Source organism: Coregonus lavaretus (assembly GCF_964263955.1).
Source record: "Coregonus lavaretus genome assembly, chromosome: 36".
Lineage (NCBI taxonomy): Eukaryota > Metazoa > Chordata > Actinopteri > Salmoniformes > Salmonidae > Coregonus > Coregonus lavaretus.
In genome coordinates, this window is record NC_140023.1 from 11,514,223 (window position 1) to 11,531,024 (window position 16,802).

Below are 16,802 nucleotides of genomic sequence, written 5' to 3' on the forward strand. Positions count from 1 at the left end.
GAGGCTATTTTGTAAATGACATCGCCGAAGTCAAGGATCGGTAGGATAGTCAGTTTTACGAGGGCATGTTTGGCAGCATGAGTGAAGGAGGCTTTGTTGCGAAATAGGAAGCCGATTCTAGATTTAACTTTGGATTGGAGATTCTTAATGTGAGTCTGGAAGGAGAGTTTACAGTCTAACCAGACACCTAGGTATTTGTAGTTGTCCACATACTCTAGGTCAGACCCGTCGAGAGTGGTGATTCTAGTCGGGTGGGCGGGTGCCAGCAGCGTTCTATTGAAGAGCATGCATTTAGTTTTACTAGTGTTTAAGAGCAGTTGGAGGCTACTGAAGGAGTGTTGTATGGCATTGAAGCTCGTTTGGAGGTTTGTTAACACAGTGTCCAATGAAGGGCCAGATGTATACAAAATGGTGTCGTCTGCGTAGAGGTGGATCTGAGAGTCACCAGCAGCAAGAGCGACATCATTGATATACACGGAGAAAAGAGTCGGCCCAAGAATTGAACCCTGTGGCAGCCCCATAGAGACTGCCATAGGTCCAGACAACAGGCCCTCCAATTTGACACATTGAACTCTATCTGAGAAGTAGTTGGTGAACCAGGCGAGGCAGTCATTTGAGAAACCAAGGCTATTTAGTCTGCCAATAAGAATGCGTTGGTTGACAGAGTCGAAAGCCTTGGCCAGGTCGATGAAGACGGCTGCACAGTACTGTCTATTATCGATCGCAGTAATAATATTGTTTAGGACCTTGAGCGTTGCTGAAGTGCACCCATGACCAGCTCGGAAACCGGATTGCATAGCGGAGAAGGTACGGTGGGATTCGAAATGGTCGGTGATCTGTTTGTTAACTTGGCTTTCAAATACTTTCGAAAGGCAGGGCAGGATGGATATAGGTCTGTAACAGTTTGGATCTAGAGTGTCACCCCCTTTGAAGAGGGGGATGACCGCGGCAGCTTTCCAATCTCTGGGGATCTCAGACGTTACGAAAGAGAGGTTGAACAGGCTAGTAATAGGGGTTGCGACAATTTCGGCGGCTAGTTTTAGAAAGAAAGGGTCCAGATTGTCTAGCCAAGCTGATTTGTAGGGGTCCAGATTTTGCAGCTCTTTCAGAATATCAGCTGTCTGAATTTGTGTGAAGGAGAAGCGGGGGGGGGGGGCATGGGCAAGTTGCAGCGGAGGGTGCAGAGTTGGTGGCCGGGGTAGTGGTAGCCAGGTGGAAAGCATGGCCAGCCGTAGCAAAATACTTGTTGAAATTCTCGATTATTGTAGATTTATCGGTGGTGATAGTGTTTCCTAGCCTCAGTGCAGTGGGCAGCTGGGAGGAAGTGCTCTTATTCTCCATGGACTTTACAGTGTCCCAAAACTTTTTGGAGTTAGTGCTACAGGATGCAAATTTCTGTTTGAAAAAGTTAACCTTTGCTTTCCTGACTGCTTGTGTATATTGGTTCCTAACTTCCCTGAAAAGTTGCATATCGCGGGGGCTATTTGATGCTAATGCAGTACGCCACAGGATGTTTTTGTGCTGGTCAAGGGCAGTCAAGTCTGAGGAGAACCAGGGGCTATATCTGTTCTTAGTTCTGTATTTTTTGAATGGGGCATGTTTATTTAAGATTGAGAGGAAATTACTTTTAAAGAACAACCAGGCATCCTCTACTGACGGAATGAGATCTATATCCATCCAGGATACCTGGGCCAGGTCAATTAGGAAGGCCTGCTCGCTAAAGTGTTTTAGGGAGCGTTTGACAGTGATGAGGGGTGGTCGTTTGACCGCGGACCCGTTACGGACGCAGGCAATAAGGCAGTGATCGCTGAGATCCTGGTTGAAGACAGCGGAGGTGTATTTAGAGGGTAAGTTAGTCAGGATGATATCTATGAGGGTACCCATGTTTACGGATTTAGGGTTGTACCTGGTAGGTTCGTTGATAATTTGTGTGAGATTGAGGGCATCTAGTTTGGATTGTAGGATGGCCGGGATGTTAAGCATATCCCAATTTAGGTCACCAAGCAGTACGAACTCTGAGGATAAATGGGGGGCAATCAATTCACATATGGTGTCCAGCGCACAGCTGGGGGCTGAGGGGGGTCTGTAGCAAGCGGCAACAGTGAGAGACTTATTTCTGGAAAGGTGGATTTTTAGAAGTAGAAGCTCAAACTGTTTGGGCACAGACCTGGATAGTATGATAGAGCTCTGCAGGCTATCTCTACAGTAGATTGCAACTCCACCCCCTTTGGCAGTTCTATCTAGACGGAAAATGTTATAGTTGGGGATGGAAATTTCTGAATTTTTGGTGGCCTTCCTAAGCCAGGATTCAGACACTGCTAGAACATCAGGGTTGGCGGAGTGTGCTAACGCAGTGAATAACTCAAAAAATATAATGTATACTGAACAAAAATATAAATACAACATGTAAAGTGTTGGTCCCATGTTTCATGAGCTGAAATAAAAGATCCCAGAAATTTTCTATACGCACAAAAAGGTTATTTCTCTCAAATGTTGTGCACAAATGTGTTTACATCCCTGTTAGTGTGCATTTCTCCTTTGCCAAGATAATCCATCCACCTGACAGGTGTGGCATATCAAGAATCTGATTAAACAGCATGATCATTACACAGGTGCACCTTGTGCTGGGGACAATAAAAGGTGATTCTACAGATATCTCAAGTGTTGAGGGAGTGTGCAATTGGCATGCTGACTGCTGGAATGTCCACCATAAGTTGCCTCCAACGTTGTTTTCAAGAATTTGGCAGTATGTCCAACCAGCCTCACAACCGCAGACTACGTACGGTGTCGTGTGGGCGAGCGGTTTGCTGATGTCAACATTGTGAACAGAGTGCCCCATGATGGTGGTCGGTTATGGTATGGGCAGGCATAAGCTACGGACAATGAACACAATTGCATTTTATCAATGGCAATTTGAATGCACAGAGAGACCGTGATGAGATCCTGAGGCCCATTGTCTTGCCATTCATCCGCCGCCATCACCTCATGTTTCAGCATGATAATGCAAGGCCCCATTTCGCAAGGATCTGTACAGAATTCATGGAAGCTGAAAATGTCCCAGTTCTTCCATGGCCTGCATACTCACCAGACATCGTGTTCCAGTTCCCGCCAATATCCAGCAACTTCGCACAGCCATTGAAGAGGAGTGGGACAGCATTCCACAGGCCACAATCAACAGCCTGATCAACTCTATGCGACGGAGATGTCGCGCTACATGAGGCAAATGGTGGTCACACCAGATACTGACTGGTTTTCTGATCCACGCTCCTGCATTTTTAAGGTATCTGTGACCAACAGATGCATATCTGTTTTCCCAGTCATGTGAAATGCATAGATTAGGGCCTAATGAATATATTTCAATTGACTGATTTCCTTATATGAACTGTAACTCAGTAAAATCTCTCTGTCTCTACACACACACACACACACACACACACACAACCACATACACACAACCACATACACACACACACACTCCTCTTGTTATCTCTGCACACATGCACATACGTACAGTACGCAATCAACACTCACCTCTCTCTCTCTCTCGCCACCAAACTTGTGTGTGGTCTCATGCATTTAGAGAGACATTCTGCACCTCATCTTGCGTTGTTTGTCTAACATGTCACTCAAAATCAATACACACCTCAAGGTGGATGAGAAACATTTGATGCTTGTCTCTGGAAATCAAACCCTGAACAAAAAGGGTTATTGATGCTATACTTATTTACTGTCTTCAAAATTGAGTTGAGGTTTGTCTCCCGAGTGGCGCAGTGGTCTAAGGCACTGCATCGCAGTGCTAGCTGTGCCACTAGAGATCCTGGTTCGAATTCAGGCTCTGCTGTAGCCTGCCGCAACCGGGAGACCAATGGGGCGGCGCACAATTGGCCCAGCGTCATCCAGGGTAGGGGAGGGAATGGCTGGCAGGGAGGTAGCTCAGTTGCTAGAGCATGGCGTTTGCAGGGTTGTGGGTTCGATTCCCATGGGGTATGAAAATTACAAATAATAATGTATGCACTAACTGTAAGTCGCTCTGGATAAGAGCGTCTGCTAAATGACGTAAATGTAAATGTAAATGTAATTAATTTTAAAAGCCTGGAAATCACTTACCTTGAGAATATGATTATGGTGGTGATGATATGTTTTCTCAGATTTTCTGGTATTCTTATAGGCTTATTAAATGTGTGGTACTGTAGCTATAAAAGGTGTTTCAGTCTACATGAAGCATCAAAGACACATAGAAATCAGCTGAATAATAAGCCTTGCTGAGTGGCCAGCTGTGTCCATTGAAGCCAGATAAGAATGGTTCTGTCCTGGTGGCCTGCTGCACATGTAATATGCTTTTAGGGTTTCATTGAGGAAGAGTCAACATGAAGGGAGGTTATTATTTGAAGAGGAAAAAGTTATTAATCTTAGTTGTACCTGTCAGCATTGTGCAGCATATCACCCAAAGCCTTTTCCTAATCCTCTGGCCTCATTCCTTTGTTTTTCTTCAGCGAGGCAAATTGGTTGTGTTGGTCAGCTGGGTATCTGCCCTGGTGCCAGATGAGGACACAAGACGGAGGCCAAAAATGGCCCTTATTTTCCTTCCCCTTATCTGTGTTGGTGTCAGCAAGGAGGGATCAAATGAAGTTTTGGAAAGTCTGTATGTCACATCCACTGTCTCTAGATGATATCTCAGTAACGGATGAATGAAAATTACTTAATGTGAAAAGTTATGTACCGTCAGAATTGGACAGGTTATACTTCACTTTCATGCACCTCATGAAAACTTTATAACACTTTTGCCGCTTTTTTTAAGTAAAGCACATTTTCATCATAGTCATTGTCTTGAACAAGCAGACATTTATGGTTGTCAATGCAGAGGCCTTTGACAACCATTTTGGGTACAGAGGAATGAGTTTCAATAGAGCTGCTCCTCTATCAATTAGAACAGTGCAGTGTGATGTTTACTCAATGGCTTGGAAATCAAATGTCTCTCCTCTGTTTGACCAACTTTCTATATTTATTTATTTATTTCTCTGAAAAACCAGCACACTGCTCGTCAGTAATACTTTTTTATTCAGCGTATGTGTCGGCCTATTGGCCTTCGTCAGATGGTTTAGAAAACCTGTTTTTGAAAAGAAGTGGCCTTTAAAATGTTGAGGTATATTAATGGCCTTGTTCTTTCTCTCCCAGTTTTACTCCCTTTATCTTTCAAACTCGTCCTCTGGAATATGTCTGTTGGTCTCTCTATCTCTATTTTCACTTGCTCAGCCTCTCTCCCTTATTCTTCTAAAATAGCATATTTTCTCCTTTTAAGGAAGACAGACCGTGTTCAGTCCCCAAACCTGACTGACTGTGTGTATCTTCCCTTCCAGCGGATAGAAAGAGAAGAGGAAGGAGAGGAGGAGGAGAGGAGGGTGGGTGTGTAATGGGGTGGCTGGTTAGAGTATAGAGGACATGAATCAGAGAGTTGTTACTGGACTGCAGGCTCCTCCACTCTGGGGTCCATAGTGTAGTAGGGAGGCCAGGGACCCTCACTCCTTTCCTGGGTATAAATCTGTCAAAGTCAGGGTTAGGGTTAAGGAGAGAAGCTTCCGGAGGTATGCAGATATTGCTCTCAGGAAACAGGAGAGTACTAAAATGTTACCCCTCACTACTGTGCTTCTCTTTACTCTATCATGGTTAGGATTAAAGGATAGATTGAAAGATAGTGTTGTTTTTAAAGTTTGCTACCTTCATACCTTCATAACATCAACAAAGGATAGGCACTGTAATGTGTTCTGGCACAAACAAAATATTCAAAACAATATTTTACCTGTACGTAAAATGTATGCAGGCATGACTGTAAGCAAGTCATTTTGGATAAGTGTCTGCTAAATGACATATATTATTATATTATATTATGTCAGTCTGCCTGTGTGTGGTCGCTCCTAAACAGGAACAGAGGGGTGTTTGGTGGTGTATTGCCACAGAATGCTGGGCGGGACTTTAGAAGCTTGGGCAACACTTCAAACCGTCTCCCCTTTGTGAGTTCTATTCTCAGCATCCTTTGAGGGGTAGAAAGGGTTTCCTGTCCCTATTTTATCCAAGCTTCTCTTTGAAGACAGCAGTCCTCGTTGGATTAACCCTGTTACATGTGATTAGCCCCTTTTACAGAGTCGGATGATAGAGAGCCGCATGACACTAGACTGTCTGCTTCCCTGTGAAAGGATTTCAGTACAAAACAGACACAGAACATTTCAGTATAGAGCACATTACACCCAATCTTGTCTAATCTAATTCTATGCTCTGTTCAAAAGTAGTGCACTAGGGAATCGGGTTTCATTTGAGATTTTGTTTGTCTTTCTCTGTGTGGAGTTGTTGAGATGCCTCCTTGTAAGATAGTGGATATAGGCGGTCTTGTCAAGGGGCTGCGAAGCATCAACGGAATCAGGTGCAAAATTGTGGTGTTTATTAACAGGTGCAGAAGGTGAGCTGGGACCATGGATATTACCAAGATGTTGACTAACACTGACATATAAACATGGACTCTTAAAAGAATAAACAACAATATAAATAGGATTATCCTAAATGCACCTTAACATGTATTTAATCAATTAAATGTCACTCTATAATCGGATCACACACAATAATGTATATATGAGTGGTGAATACCTTAATACATTTCAACATATCATGACATAATATCACATAAAAAACATTTAACAAATAATGATTATTATTACTGAACGCGCGTGCCGGTCACATTCACATAGTTATCCATCAGGTGCGCGTGCTCTAATTAGAACGTCCAGCTCACTCCACAAACAATCCGCGATGGTGAGTAGGGGCTGGTGATACAATGTAACTTTAAACTCTTATAAACAATGTTAACATTTCTACTCGCGTGTGATATTTTGTGAAAGAACTGTTGGACATGTTTAGCGATAGGAATATGTTTGAAAATGCTAGCGAGAAGAACAAACATTAGCAATGATTTGCAAATTGTGGTTGGCGCCAGATGAGGGAAATGCATTGGAGTGGAATGTCGGAAGTGTCATTACACTCCTCTTTGGGTGCTACACCTCAAGCTCACCTATGGGGTTTCTGCATTGCCACATTTTTTATGGTGCCCCGGTTCCTGCACTTCTCCCCCTCCCTGCATCTTCCTCCCCTTCTCCCCCTGGTTTACTTTCTTCTCAATGGTCAACCTCTACCTACATTTTACTTTAACTTCCTCTCCTTCACGTTCTCTCCATCTGTCACTCTTTCTGAACCTCATTCTGAGAAAATACTTAATCAACAAACTGTTCTCAGCAAACACATCTGAAAGGATTGTACAGATTTTGGGCATTTGTTCAGTTTGGCTCTGCCTAAATTGACATCCCTCCCTGTCCCCATCTCTTTTGATATGACTATCTTATTCTCTCAGGCTTTCTTTGAACTTTGCTTCTAAAGAAGCTGGGAAAATGAGGCAGTTTTGAATAGAAAGCTTTGCAGTAGCCTTGTACTCTGTGTTTTTTGTTTCATGCAAAAACCAAACAGAACGGAAAGCAAACAGAACAAAACAGGGACGGAATTTATCCAATAGAAACATTTGTTTTCTATGCAAAACATTTTCCATATTAATTTAACTGTTTCAGTTGCAAAACGTTTTGCTACGGTGTGTGACTAATGAATACACCCCTGACCTTTATTACTGCACTTGGGCTTAGAGGTGTTCATTATACCATCCCTTAGCAAGAGGCTGCACAGCATATTCGTAGCATAAATCAACTCAGTTCACATCTCCTAAACAAGCTATGTGGATTACCCTTGTAGAAAAGTCTAATTTAGTCTTTACGAAGTGTACTTTTAGATCAGATCAATCCATTTCTGTTAGGCATTGATTTCCTGTGTTTATTGGGTTGTTCCAGTTGTTGAAGCAAATAAAATAAGTCACCTTGAAACCACAGAATTTAGAACATCTTTTGTTAACAGGTTATTTCCTGAACATTCATTTAAAGAATTATTTTAAATTCAGCAGGCTCAAAATACACCACAGTAGGCATTGAACTGCTGAATCTCTAAATGAAGTAAACTTTTTGTAGGGTGTTATGCAATCGTTCAGTGTTTCCACCTTGACGCTTTAGGCACATTAAGGTGTAAAAAAGAGGCAAAGAAACAGGTAGGGGGTATCCACTCCACCTAAACAATGCTAAGGAAAACACTAATTCCTTACAATTACATATGATCATATTAATCCCATTTTCTCTACCTCCTTCTCCTCTAACCCCCAGGTCTAAGGACCTGATCAAGGAAGCCATCTTGGACAACGACTTCATGAAGAACCTGGAGCTGTCTCAGATCCAAGAGATCGTGGACTGCATGTACCCTGTGGAGTATGGCAAAGACAGCTGCATCATCAAGGAAGGTGACGTGGGCTCACTGGTCTATGTCATGGAAGGTAAATACCGTAGTTTTACTCTCTCCCTGTGTCACACACTGTGATGTGTATGTCTGGTATTGGGGTTGTTTGAGGCTCTTGTTTTTGTTTGAAACAGGAAGTGATAAGCATTATTGGGAATAACCGTTACAGTTAGGAGATCAGTGCTTGAGCCCTCTGTCCAGACTGGATCTCAAGGGATTTTGGAATGTGCCATTTAGTTTAATGCTTTGCCACAATGACATTGTAAAAAAAAAAGTCCTACACGAATAAAACCTTCACAGAGTACTTTTTCCTTTCCATAATCACCACAGACTTGACCTCTAGGATTCTGGAATGGGGCCATTTAGACAACTTTTAGTGTCTAAAAAGTTTAGAAAAGATAAGTGAATTGAAGTGATCTTGACAATGACAAAGTCACTGCACTGCACTATAAAACTCCACCGACCCATAGCAATAGTAATGTGAAACATTATTAAAAGTTATGTGTTTGCAATAGCATTATCTTCTCTGCTTGTCTATGGGGGGATACTACTCAGAGATAAATGTGTGCGTGTGTGTAATAGTTAGAGAGGCATTTAAAGTTAATTAGAGCGATTATTGATTGACACCACTGGAGGAGCATTGATTTTATACAGGCCACTGATTTAAATGATGCAATCTGCAGCAGCTTTTATGGATTCTAGGTGCCTTATTGGATTAAAATTTGGTAACTGGGATTGTTTATTTATTTTGGTTTTGGTCATGCAGTAAACATTGTGTTGTCAATTTAAATGAACCCAAACAGGCTTTTGCTCTCTTTAGATCTGGGCATGAGAGGAATCCCCATCAATGCCAATGCTGACTGAATGAATATATTTGATAATGTAAAATGCATACAGTCCCAACATCTCTGAAATAGCAGCACATACTGTACATTAAAAATGATTGCGATTGAGTATAGAAAAAAAGTCAGGGACACATTTCTATTGTGGTCCTCTAGCTTGGGAAATCCACTCCACCTGTAAAGAGCAGTGGCATGTGTTGAAGGAAGTACACTATGTTGACTGAGCTGTCTCATTGTCACTGACACAGTGTCACTGACATTGACGGCTCTTCAACAGGAAGGCTGCTAAAATAAACTCCTTTAAAATCACATTTTACTTTGAGTTTAGGAGAGACAGCTGCGGCATTGTTTTCTTTGCCTGTAGACTTAAAATATGAACACCTCAAGAGGTAGATATCAGAACTGCGGTATTTAAAGTTGATTATGTTTATGAGAAGGTTAGCCTGCATCAGATTGATTGACAGCATCAGCGAGATTGTGGGTGTTTTCAGATTGTATTGTTTATATATAGGATGTGTGTGTGTGATGGAGGTGGAATCCACTCGGGCAGTTTGCCTCAAGGTGAACTGTGTATAGATCCAATCAATCTGTTAGATTCTGTGCTGAGATCAACAGGAAACTTCAGAAATAAAGTGTTTTAATAGGGCATTGGGCCACCACGAGCAGCCAGAACAGCTTCAATGCATTTTGGCATAGATTCTACAAGTGTCTGGAACTCTGTTGGAGGGATGCGACACCATTCTTCCACAGGAAATTCCATCATTTGGTGTTTTGTTGATGGTGGTGGAAAACGCTGTCTCAGGTGCCGCTCCACAATCGCCCATAAGTGTTCAATTGGGTTGAGATCTGGTGACTGAGACACACACACACACACACACACCCTTTAAACCCCCTATATGCTCCTTTGAGACCCCTCTTTCAAAGTCTCTGAGATCCCTTCTTCTAGCCATGGTAGCCAAAATATTTGTATACATGACCCCAAGCATGATGTGATGTTACTTGCTTAATTAACTCTGGAACCACACCTGTGTGGAAGCACCTGCTTTCAATATACTTTGTATCCCTCATTTACTGAAGTGTTTCCTTTATTTTGGCAGATATCTGTACCTCACTGATCAATACCACCTATACTTTCCCATTAGTTTGACTTAGACAGCAAACTAGTTCTGAATGCAAGACACACAAACATATCAGTGGCGATTTTAGCATGTAAATGTTGGTGGGGCAAACAAAACAAAAAAAATGTGGGATGCATGCCAGCAAAGACACTACACTACACTAAACAATACATTAATTGCACTATAAATCAAATCAAATTGTATTTGCCACATACGCCGAATACAACAGGTGTAGACATTACCGTGAAATGCTTACTTACAGACCTTAACCAACAATGCATTAATTTTTTTATAAAAAAGTAAAATAAAACAACCAAACAACCAAAAAGTGTTGAGAAAAAAAGAGCAGCAGTAAAATAAAACAACAGTAGGGAGGCTATAAACAGGGGGGTACCGGTGCAGAGTCAATGTGCGGGTGCACCGGCTAGTTGAGGTAGTTGAGATAATATGTACAGTGGGGAGAACAAGTATTTGATACACTGCCGATTTTGCAGGTTTTCCTACTTACAAAGCATGTAGAGGTCTGTAATTTTTATCATAGGTACACTTCAACTGTGAGAGACGGAATCTAAAATCCAGAAAATCACATTGTATGATTTTTAAGTAATTAATTTGCATTTTATTGCATGACATAAGTATTTGATACATCAGAAAAGCAGAACTTAATATTTGGTACAGAAACCTTTGTTTGCAATTACAGAGATTATACGTTTCCTGTAGGTCTTGACTAGGTTTGCACACACTGCAGCAGGGATTTTGGCCCACTCCTCCATACAGACCTTCTCCAGATCCTTCAGGTTTCGGGGCTGTCGCTGGGCAATACGGACTTTCAGCTCCCTCCAAAGATTTTCTATTGGGTTCAGGTCTGGAGACTGGCTAGGCCACTCCAGGACCTTGCGATGCTTCTTACGGAGCCACTCCTTAGTTGCCCTGGCTGTGTGTTTCGGGTCGTTGTCATGCTGGAAGACCCAGCCACGACCCATCTTCAATGCTCTTACTGAGGGAAGGAGGTTGTTGGCCAAGATCTCGCGATACATGGCCCCATCCATCCTCCCCTCAATACGGTGCAGTCGTCCTGTCCCCTTTGCAGAAAAGCATCCCCAAAGAATGATGTTTCCACCTCCATGCTTCACGGTTGGGATGGTGTTCTTGGGGTTGTACTCATCCTTCTTCTTCCTCCAAACACGGCGAGTGGAGTTTAGACCAAAAAGCTCTATTTTTGTCTCATCAGACCACATGACCTTCTCCCATTCCTCCTCTGGATCATCCAGATGGTCATTGGCAAACTTCAGACGGGCCTGGACATGCGCTGGCTTGAGCAGGGGGACCTTGCGTGCACTGCAGGATTTTAATACATGACAGCGTAGTGTGTTACTAATGGTTTTCTTTGAGACTGTGGTCCCAGCTCTCTTCAGGTCATTGACCAGGTCCTGGGCTGATCCCTCACCTTCCTCATGATCATTGATGCCCCACGAGGTGAGATCTTGCATGGAGCCCCAGACCGAGGGTGATTGACCGTCATCTTGAACTTCTTCCATTTTCTAATAATTGCGCCAACAGTTGTTGCCTTCTCACCAAGCTGCTTGCCTATTGTCCTGTAGCCCATCCCAGCCTTGTGCAGGTCTACAATTTTATCCCTGATGTCCTATATCCCTGATGTTGGCCATTGTGGAGAGGTTGGAGTCTGTTTGATTGAGTGTGTGGACAGGTGTCTTTTATACAGGTAACGAGTTCAAACAGGTGCAGTTAATACAGGTAATGAGTGGAGAACAGGAGGGCTTCTTAAAGAAAAACGAACAGGTCTGTGAGTGCCGGAATTCTTACTGGTTGGTAGGTGATCAAATACTTATGTCATGCAATAAAATGCAAATTAATTACTTAAAAATCATACAATGTGATTTTCTGGATTTTTGTTTTAGATTCTGTCTCTCACAGTTGAAGTGTACCTATGATAAAAATTACAGACCTCTACATGCTTTGTAAGTAGGAAAACCTGCAAAATTGGCAGTGTATCAAATACTTGTTCTCCCCACTGTACATGTGGGTAGAGTTAAAGTGACTATGCATAAATAATGAACAGAGTACCAGCAGCGTAAGAAGATGGGGTGGAGGTGGGGGGGTAGTGCAAATAGTCTGAGTAGCCATGATTAGCTGTTCAGGACTCTTATGGCTTGGGGTAGAAGCTGTTGAGAAGCCTTTTGGACCTAGACTTGGTGCTCCGGTACCGCTTGCCGTGCGGTAGCAGAGAGTAGGGTGGCTAGAGTCTTTGACAATTTTGAGGGCCTTCCTCTGACACCGCCTGGTATAGAGGTCCTGGATGGCAGGATGCTTGGCCCCAGTGATATACTGGGCCGTACGCACTACCCTCTGTAGTGCCTTGCGGTCGGAGGCCGAGCAGTTGCCATACCAGGCGGTGATGCAACCAGTCAAGATGCTCTCGATGGTGCAGCTGTAGAACCTTTTGAGATTCTGAGGACCCATGCCAAATCTTTTCAGTCTCCTGAGGGGGAATAGGCTTTGTCGTGCCCTCTTCACGACTGTCTTGGTGTGTTTGGACCATGATAGTTCGTTGGTGATGTGGACACCAAGGAACTTGAAGCTCTCAACCTGTTCCACTACAGCCCTGTCGATGAGAATGGGGCGTGCTCAGCCCTATTTTTTTCCCTGTAGTCCACAATCATCTCCTTTGTCTTGGACACGTTGAGGGAGAGGTTGTTATCCTGGCACCACATGGCCAGGTCTCTGACCTCCTCCCTATAGGCTGTCTCATTGTTGTCTGTGATCAGGCCTACCACTGTTGTGTCGTCGGCAAACTTAATGATGGTGTTGGAGTCGTGCCTGGTCATGCAGTCATGGGTGAACAGGGAGTACAGGAGGGGACTGAGCATGCACCCCTGAGGGGCCCCCGTGTTATGGATCAGCGTGGCTGATGGTGTTGAACGCTGAGGTGTTGAACGCTGAGCTGAGGGCACTATGGTGTTGAACGCTGAGCTGTAGTCAATGAATAGCATTCTCACGTAGGTGTTCCTCTTGTTCAGGTGGGAAAGGGCAGTGTGGAGTACAATAGAGATTGCATCATCTGTGGATCTGTTGGGGCGGTATGCAAATGGAGTGGGTCTATGGTTTCTGGGATAATGGTGTTGATGTGAGCCATAACCAGCCTTTCAAAGCACTTCATGGCTACAGACGTCAGTGCTACAGGTCGGTAGTCATTTAGGCAGGTTATCTTAGTGTCCTTGGGCACGGGGACTATGGTGGTCTTCTTGAAACATGTTGGTATTACAGACTCAGTCAGGGACATGTTGAAAATGTCAGTGAAGACACTTGCCAGTTGGTCAGCACATGCTCAGAGTACACATCCTGGTAATCCGTCTGGCCCTGTGGCCTTGTGAATGTTGACCTGCTTAAAAGTCTTACTCACATCGGCTATGGAGAGCGTGATCATATAGTCATCCGGTGCTCTCATGCATGCTTCAGTGTTTCTTGCCTCGAAGTGAGCATAGAAGTGGTTTAGCTCGTCTGGCTGGGCAGTTCGCGGCTGTGCTTCCCTTTGTAGTCTGTAATAGTTTTCAAGCCCTGCCACATCCGACGAGCGTCAGAGCCGGTGTAGTACGATTCAATCTTAGTCTTGTATCGACTCTTTGCCTGTTTGATGGTTCGTCGGAGGGCATAGCGGGATTTCTTATAAGCGTCCGGGTTAGAGTCCCGCTCCTTGAAATGCGGCAGCTCTACCCTTTAGCTCAGTGCGGATGTTACCTGTAATCCATGGCTTCTGGTTGGGGTATGTACGTACGGTCATTGTGGGGACGACGTCATCGATGCACTTATTGATGAAGCCAGTGACTGATGTGGTGTACTCCTCAATGCTATCTGAAGAATCCCGGAACATGTTCCAGTCTGTGCTAGCAAAACAGTCCTGTAGCTTAGCATCTGCGTCATCTGACCACTTTTTTTATTAACCGAGTCACTGGTGCTTCCTGCTTTAGTTTTTGCTTGTAAGCAGGAATCAGGAGGATAGAGTTATGGTCAGATTTGCCAAATGGAGGGCGAGGGAGAGCTTTGTATGCATCTCTGTGTGTGGAGTAAAGGTGGTCTAGAGTTTTTTTTTCCTCTGGTTGCACATTTAACATGCTGGTAGAAATTAGATTTAAGTTTCCCTGCATTAAAGTCCCCGGCCACTAGGAGCGCTGTCTCTGGATGAGCGTTTTCCTGTTTACTTATGGCCTTATACAGCTCATTGAGTGCAATCTTAATGCCAGCATTGGTTTGTGGTGGTAAATAGACAGCTATGAAAAATATAGATAAAAACTCTCTTGGTAAATAGTGTGGTCTACAGCTTATTATAAGATACTCTACCTCAGGCGAGTAAAACCTTGAGACTTCCTTAGTATTTGATTTTGTGGATTAGCTGTTGTTTACAAATATACACAGACCACCACCCCTTGTCTTACCGGAGTCAGCCGTTCTATCCTGCCGATGTAGCGTATATCTCGTCAGCTGTATGTTGTCCATGTCGTCGTTCAGCCACGACTCGGTGAAACATAAGATATTACAGTTTTTAATGTCCCGTTGGTAGGATAACCGTAATCTTAGGTCATCTAATTTATTTTCAAATGATTGAACATTGGCTAATAGGATTGATGGAAAAGGCAGTTTACTCACTCGCCGTCGGATCCTTATAAGGCACCCCGACCTACGTCCACGATATCTCTGTCTCTTTCTCCTGCGAATGACGGGGATTTGGGCCTTGTCGGGTGTCTGTAGGATATCCTTCGCGTCCGACTCGTTGAAGAAAAATACGTCCAATACGAGGTGAGTATTCGCTGTCCTGATATCCAGAAGCTCTTTTTGGTTATAAGAGACAATGGCAGAAACATTATGTACAGAATAAATTACAAATAACGCGAAAAAACACACATAATAGTACAATTGGTTAGAGGGCTGTAAAACGGCAGCCATCCATTCCGGCGCCATTATCAAATAACGGTGACAAACCGCGTCCACAAACTGTTAGGGCCTACATAAAGCTGTCCCAACAGCAGAGTCCCAATAGCAGTCCCAATCTGGCAGCGAAACAGTTCATTCAGCCTAATTTACTGCCTTTTAAGAAAACATAGCTGATATGGCTGACTTGCTTAAACAAATGTGGTTTATACTGACAATTGAGATGTACAAACTATGGCATAAGGGGACGACAAGCGGAAATCCATAATTTAGTGTAAGGTTCTGTATTTATTTTCGTAGTCATTTACATTACATTTTAGTCATTTAGCAGACGCTCTTATCCAGAGTGACTTACAGTTAGTGAGTGCATACATTTTTCATACTGGACTCCGTGGGAAACGAACCCACAACCCTGGCATTGCAAGCGCCATGCTCTACCAACTGAGCTACAGGGGACTTAGTCAACCTTGTGTTCTTGAACGTAGCCCTGTTTCTTTGTGTTCTTGAACGTAGCCCTGTCTTTCATTTTTGTTCATTGATTTCACCTGTGTTTGTTACGCACCTGGTCTCATTAGCTCCTTATTTAGTTCAGTTCATTCTGTTTGTGCCTTGTGAGGTATTGTTCATTTTGACTCTACTAAGCCTTTTCCTAGCTCGTTTGTGAGAACCAGTTATAGCCTTCAGTCCTAGTTTTTGATTCTTCTGCCTGTTTGCCTAACTGTGTATGACCATTGCCTGCCTGTTTTAACGATTCCTGCCTTCTGCAAAGGCAAAATAAACACCTGCCACGCTCTGCACGTGAATCTACACCTTTTTCTCCCTGAGTACATGTACATTTTAGTCATTTAGCAAACGCTCTTATCCAGAGCGACTTACAGTTAGTGCATACATTATTTATTTATACTGGCTCCCCGTGGGAATCGAACCCACAACCCTGGCGTTGAAAATGCCATGCTCTACCAACTGAGCTACATCCCTGCCGGCCATTCCCTCCCCTACCCTGGGCCAATTGTGCACTGCCCCATGGGTCTCCCGGTCAGCTACGACAGAGCCTGGATTTGAACCAGGATCTCTAGTGGCACTGCTAGCACTGCAATGCAGTGCCTTAGACCACTGCACCACTCGGGAGGATTCATTACATTTAGATTAAGACATTAATGAGCGAGCTAGGACGGACGTATTCAGTATAACTATTTGTTTAGCTCTTTTGAAATGTAAAGTGACATTTATTCAGAACATGGGCCATTTTTACAGTGTTCTCCCTGTACACCAAGTCAGAACTGTAGGATAAATAAAGGGGGCATATAAGCAGACAATGAAAGCTCTTACAATATTCAATGATGACATTTCTCTAAAACAGGTTATAGGCTACATGTGCACCACCAAGTCAGAAAAGTAGAGGGGAAAATATACCAAATTATTAGGGTGAGGCACATGGGCTACTAACAGCTTACTACACAACATACACTTAGTATTACTTTCTTAGCTACTGAATACATATCTCCCTGGCATATTTCATAATTTATGC

At 43.5% G+C, this 16,802-nt stretch overlaps 1 protein-coding gene across 3 annotated transcripts in view; it reads left to right on the forward strand.

The window, feature by feature from the left end:
* Window positions 1-16,802, forward strand: part of LOC311111048 (cGMP-dependent protein kinase 1-like) — a gene marked incomplete at both ends in the record, with an annotated part of 156,999 nt that overhangs the window by 26,538 nt on the left and 113,659 nt on the right. For all 3 annotated transcript variants that reach the window (XM_084153743.1, XM_084153744.1, XM_084153742.1), the window contains one exon: window positions 8,241-8,407. In XM_084153743.1, the coding sequence (XP_084009869.1) occupies window positions 8,241-8,407 (167 nt within the window). The remainder of the gene's footprint in view (window positions 1-8,240; window positions 8,408-16,802) is intronic.